The sequence below is a fragment of the Limulus polyphemus genome, unplaced genomic scaffold (assembly GCF_000517525.1).
Source record: "Limulus polyphemus unplaced genomic scaffold, Limulus_polyphemus-2.1.2 Scaffold1610, whole genome shotgun sequence".
NCBI classification, from domain to species: Eukaryota; Metazoa; Arthropoda; class Merostomata; order Xiphosura; family Limulidae; genus Limulus; species Limulus polyphemus.
The window spans coordinates 162,183-168,208 of record NW_013667220.1 but is presented as its reverse complement, the minus strand read 5'-3'; the positions used below and the strand labels follow the sequence as shown (position 1 = coordinate 168,208).

Below are 6,026 nucleotides of genomic sequence, written 5' to 3'. Positions count from 1 at the left end.
AGCAATGGGTACAGGATATAACTGATAGAACCAGAGAGATAGTCAAGGGTGATAGTAGCAATGGGTACAGGATATAACTGATAGAACCAGAGAGATAGTCAAGGGTGATAGTAGCAATGGGTACAGGATATAACTGATAGAACCAGAGAGATAATTAAGGGTGATAGTAGCAATGGGTACAGGATATAACTGATAGAACCACAGAGATAGTCAAGGGTGATAGTAGCAATGGGTACAGGATATAACCGATAGAACCAGAGAGGTAATTAAGGGTGATAGTAGCAATGGGTACAGGATATAACTGATAGAACCAGAGAGATAGTTAAGGGTGCTAGTAGCAATGCAGTTTTTGTGGTACATGTTGGGGCTAATGAGGTAAGGAAAGATGGATCTGAGGAGCTTATTGATAAGTATAAAACACTAAGAGAATTTAAGGAATGGGGTCATAACTTGATTTTGTCAGGGACATTGCCAAGAATAAATTGTGGAGATGAGATACCAAGTAGGTAATGAAGATTGAATGCCAGTCTTAGATCAATATGTAAGGATGAGATATTAAGTAGGTCACTAGGATTGACTGCCAGTCTTAGATCAATATGTAAGGATGAGATATTAAGTAGGTCACTAGGACTGACTGCCAGGCTTAGATCAATATGTAAGGATGAGATATTAAGTAGGTCACTAGGATTGACTGCCAGGCTTAGATCGTTACATAGGAATGAGCAAATAGGCTGGTTGGATTTGTGAGGTAATTTTAATTGGAAAGTTAATCTTTTTGGAATGGATGGCTTACACTTAAACAAGGTAGGGGCTAGCATGTTAGCAAGGGCTATTAGCTCACCTATAATGGTAGATTTAAACTAGGGCTATGATATTAGTAAAATAGTAAATATAGTTCACAGGAAAACATGTACAACAGGCATAAAACATGAACATATTTTAAAATCTACGATTTTATCCTAGTGTTTTAAGGGATTTTAAGGATTTTATTTGTGAACCGCTAGCTAATATTTTTTATAGGTCATTGAGTAGTGAAAGAGTATTGGAAGTTGGCTAATTTTAGTTCAATATTTAAAGGAGGTGATAAATATTTTCCTGGCAATTATAGACCAGTTAGTCTTATATCAGTAGTTGGAAAGGTTTTGAAGAGTGTGATTAAAGATGCATTTCAGAGTCACTTAAAGCAATTTTATATTGTCCCAAAGAGCCAACATAGTTTCACTAAGTGAAAGTCTTGTTTAACAAATCTTCTGACATTCTTTGAGGATGTTACTGCAAGAGTTGATGAAGGAAATTATGTGGATTTGTCTTTCCTTGATTTTCACGAAGTGTTTGATATAGTGCCTCACAATAGACTTGTTACAAAAACTAAATCTGTGGGTGTGGGAAAAATGTTATTAAATTGGATAGAAAATTGGCTGGAGAGTAGAAAACATAGTAGTAATAAATGGAGTTAGACATGACTGGATTACAGTAATAAGTGGTGTGCCTCAGGGCTCTGTGCTGGGTCCTCTGGTGTTTGTGATTTATATTAATCATATTGACTCTGGAATGAATAACAAAATTTTGAAGTATGCAGATGACATTAAGATTTTTGGGGGAGCTAACTGTATCAAAGATGCCACAGACTTACAGAGAGATTAAGATCATTTGATGCATTGGGCCAATATGTTGGAGATGATGTTTAACTATCCAAAATGTAAGGTGATGTATGTAGGTTTTCACAATTTAAAGGGGAATACATTAAATACTGTGATTGGATAAAAGATCTTGGCATTTTGATAAAAAAAAATCACTTAAGTCATCTGAACAGTGTATTGTAGTTAGCAATAGGGCTAATAGGATTTGGGTAGCATGTATGGGAATATTGAATAGAAGACAAGAGATATTATTGTTTCACTGTATAGATCACTCATAAGGCCTCATTTGGAGTACTGCGTACAGTTTTGAGTTCCCTTCCCCAAGAGAAGGTTCAGAGAAGAGCCACTAGGATGATACCTGGGATGGTGGGATTGTCCTGTGAGGAGAGACTAAAATCTCTAAACCTGTTTTCTCTGGAGAGGTGAAGGGTTAGAGAGGATTTGATTGAGGTGCTTTAGATTATTAAAGGTATTGATAATATAGATACAAGCTTTTGTGTGTTTAGCAGTGAAAACAATAGGACAAGGGGTCATAAGTTTAAATTTTGGCAGAGTAGGAGTTGTCTACAGTTTAGACAGTATTGCTTTTCAAATATGGTGGTTGCTTTTGGAATTGTTTTTTCCCAAAGTACAAACTTTTAGTTAATATCTCCGTCACTTCTTGAACGATTTGAGATCTAATTGCAGTTCTGGACTCAGGAGGTAAAAAAACTTTCGATTTATGTATTTGACCACGCCCAATGTCTTATAGATTAATTTACTCTAATCCTGCCTAACATAATTTCAACTTGAGGGTAGGCTGGTTGAGATCTTGATGTGTAATAAAATCGAATTGGGTGTATGGGCGCCCCAGGCTTGGTAATGCTGGCGCACAAAAATGTAGCAAATAAAAAAAAAGAAAAAAAAGTCTCATTGATTAATTTGCTCTAATCCTACCTAAACGAATTAAGTGCCACAGCTATTGAGGATTCCCTCTTGTTTCTAACTCTATCTCGTGAGCCAACTCGTCTTATATCAAGGAAGGGTACTTATTTAGTGGTTAGGCCACGAGTTATATATTTCACAACATTCATATCTGTAAGTCACCACTAGGGGAAGCTTGTGTCTGTTTCATAATACAAACATCTTCAAATTCAACGTGCTCTAGCTAGAAGGTGAGTTAGCATTTTAATACAAGTAATAAAAAACATTTTGTAAATGTAAAATGATGTAGGGATGACAGTGCTAAAAATAATGCAAACAAGAATAGAGGGATGATAGAGCTATACATAGATAATCCCTAGATGACTTTCAATATTAAAATTTAATATTGCACTGTAAAATGCACGAGTACGAAATGGTTACGAGATCGGTCAATTCGAGAGTCAGCAATAGTCTGTAATAATCAAGACATATTTTGACTCAACTTGGCTTTCCTTGTACGTAAGTCCTGGGTTCTTAATTACACTACATTGATGCCTACCCTGACAAGACCATAATATTATGATAAACAAACTGCATACCAACAGTCAGAATATATAATTTACAACTGCAGTAATATTAAAGTCAATTATACATTTTACATTGTAACATTAAATGTTAATACTGAAAGCCATGTATGGATGATCTATGTATAGCTGTATCACACGTATGTTGTTCTTTACATTATTTTTGGCACTGCCATCCCTACATCTTTCTACATTTACAAAATGTTTTTATTACTTGTTTTACTTGTGACTTTTTTCCCCCTGACTGAATGTTAGTGTATCTATTAATGTGTTTAATAAAACTGAATATTATTTGTATTGATTTTTATTTACTCCTTTACTTCATACATAATATAGGAGTTAGCTCCCTAAAGACACCGATTGTATAGTGTACAAAGCATTGAATATTCTACATGTTACAGTCATCTAAGGGGTACTAACATTGTTTACACTAGAATTACTACTAGTTATTACGATTGAGCGATGACATCGTGCACTGCCCAGAAACACAGAGAATGGATTTAAGTTTAAACTGACAATAGTTATGAAGTAATTGTGAAGTTATCTCGACTGAAACAAGAAGAATAAATATGAACAATTTGATGGGTTGGTCTCTTTGTGGTTTGGTATCTTAGAGATGGTTTCTTGCCTTGTTTTTGGGCTAGTTGGATAGAGAAATAAATGAAAGTATTATGCTTATTGAGTACCTTGGCCATACACAGTCTACCGACTCTATGATAACTAAAAATGATAGTTGAACTAAACGATAGAAGGAATAATAAATGAACCACAAGAAAATAAAAGTAGAATCTGCTATCTTACAATCATACGCAAACACATAATAAGTTAAAAATTGTAAACACCTAAATATATGGCAATTTATAAAGCATTCATGATTATCATAACCTTCAACAAATAAACTTATGTATTAATAGTTAAAACACAAATACGATAAAACATCGAAGAACCACAATAGTATAAGAGAATACTAACTATTATTAAATTATTAAAAAACAACAACAAAACGTTTCCTTTATTACAATAATAACAAAATGTAAGCTTTAAAATCGTTTGATTTGATTTTTACTTTTATGGAATATCTTTATCATTCTATGAAAGTGAATAAAAGTGGAATTTAATGTAATAATAAAACTAAGTAATAATACTTTTTCAGGACGCTAACATTTTCAGCATCTTTATATTCCTACACGTAATTTGAAATGTTTAATAATTACCGCGGGTTTGTTGATATTCGTTCGTATCTGACAACTTTCCTCCTTCAAATGTCCGCAACATACAGGACTGACTTTTCGAATGTCCATAGATTACTTCTCCATCCAACCACGGTGTGACTTGATTTAGCTATCGATAGAAAATTTACTAGAACCAAAACCGTCGCTAGTTTACAATACATAGATGGATAATACAAACACTATTATAAAACAGTTAATGTATCTCTTGCTAAACAAGTTTTAAAAATAGCAAAGATGAATTTGATCTCAGGATTAACAACATAACAATAACGAATTATTTACAAAACATAAATTCACTGTTTACATAATATTATTTGAAACTTAAAGAAGACTTTAAATATGATGCAGTATAATACCACAAAGTTATTTTGTTCTATTTTCTTGTGTAGATTCATTATATATATATATATATGAGATTGTTCTAAAATACAATACAGGGAAATCTAAAATATTATTTATAATTTTTGTATTGTTCTAAAATTCGGAAGTCCCTAACCTAATAATACAGAGAAATCTAAAATATTATTTATAATTCTTGTGTTGTTCTAAAAGTCGGAAGTCCCTAACCTAATAATACAGGGAAATCAAAAATATAACTTATAATATTTATATTGTATAAATGAGGTTGTGTATGTTATATTAAAATTCTGGATCCTCACCACGTCTTGTCAAGCTCCCAACCCCAATTTCGACTACTAGATCGCTCATAAAACCAGAGGCGCTAAGTTGGGCGACTTGTACGATATTTTTTCGTACGGAATAGCATGAATACACGTTCCATTCTCCAGTTGCGTGAGTTATGCAATAGTTTATTGAATATGACACGGGGGGGCAACATGTGTATGCATAATTTGTGTTGCTTTTCCAGACAGTGATTCTTCTTCATTAAATATAGCGTACCATTGTCAGGATCATGCGGACGGCTTTTACAAGCGGAATATGTGTTCGTGGATTCTCGTCTGTTACGTGACGCCGAATTTTACTTACCACGGCGGGAGGTTGGGTGGGGTATGACGTGTTGCAGGTCCCTTTCTGGATGGTCCTGGGTCTCCCAGTTAATCCACATTCCTTTGTTTTTCAATGTCATTAAGTACAAGGGATATCACTGTTCTCAAAATTCTAAAATTCCCGATCTCAACACATTTTTATGTTTCGGGTGTATGAATATTTCGGTTACATTACATTACCCACGGACGCCAACCAATTCCAAATGTATTTCTGGAATATACGTGTTCGACCTCGATATCATATCGGCTGTGGTGTTCACGAGACTTCGCTGATTCGAGTATTCAAAATCGTTTTAGTTTAGCATACCCAACCTGTGTATCATAAATTTGCAGATTTCTAAATCAGTGTATTTTAAGTGGAAAAAATGAAGTCATTAGCCTATATCAAAGATTCAAATTTTAGCTACAAGCATTTAGAGACAAAAGAAAAAGATCTTTGAAGTCATTAGCCTATATCAAAGATTCAAATTTTAGCTACAAGCATTTAGAGACAAAAGAAAAAGATCTTTGAAGTCATTAGCCTATATTAAAGATTCAAATTTTAGCTACAAGCATTTAGAGACAAAAGAAAAAGATCTTTGAAGTCATTAGCCTATATCAAAGATTCAAATTTTAGCTACAAGCATTTAGAGACAAAAGAAAAAGATCTTTGAAGTCATT

At 33.7% G+C, this 6,026-nt stretch overlaps 1 protein-coding gene across 3 annotated transcripts in view; it reads right to left on the bottom strand.

Moving 5' to 3' along the window:
* LOC106464290 (dual oxidase 2-like) overlaps positions 1-6,026 on the bottom strand; it is an 82,118-nt gene that overhangs the window by 53,280 nt on the left and 22,812 nt on the right. For all 3 annotated transcript variants that reach the window (XM_013924417.2, XM_022391987.1, XM_022391988.1), the window contains exon 5: positions 4,342-4,468. In XM_013924417.2, coding sequence (XP_013779871.1) covers positions 4,342-4,468 — 127 coding nt within the window. The remainder of the gene's footprint in view (positions 1-4,341; positions 4,469-6,026) is intronic.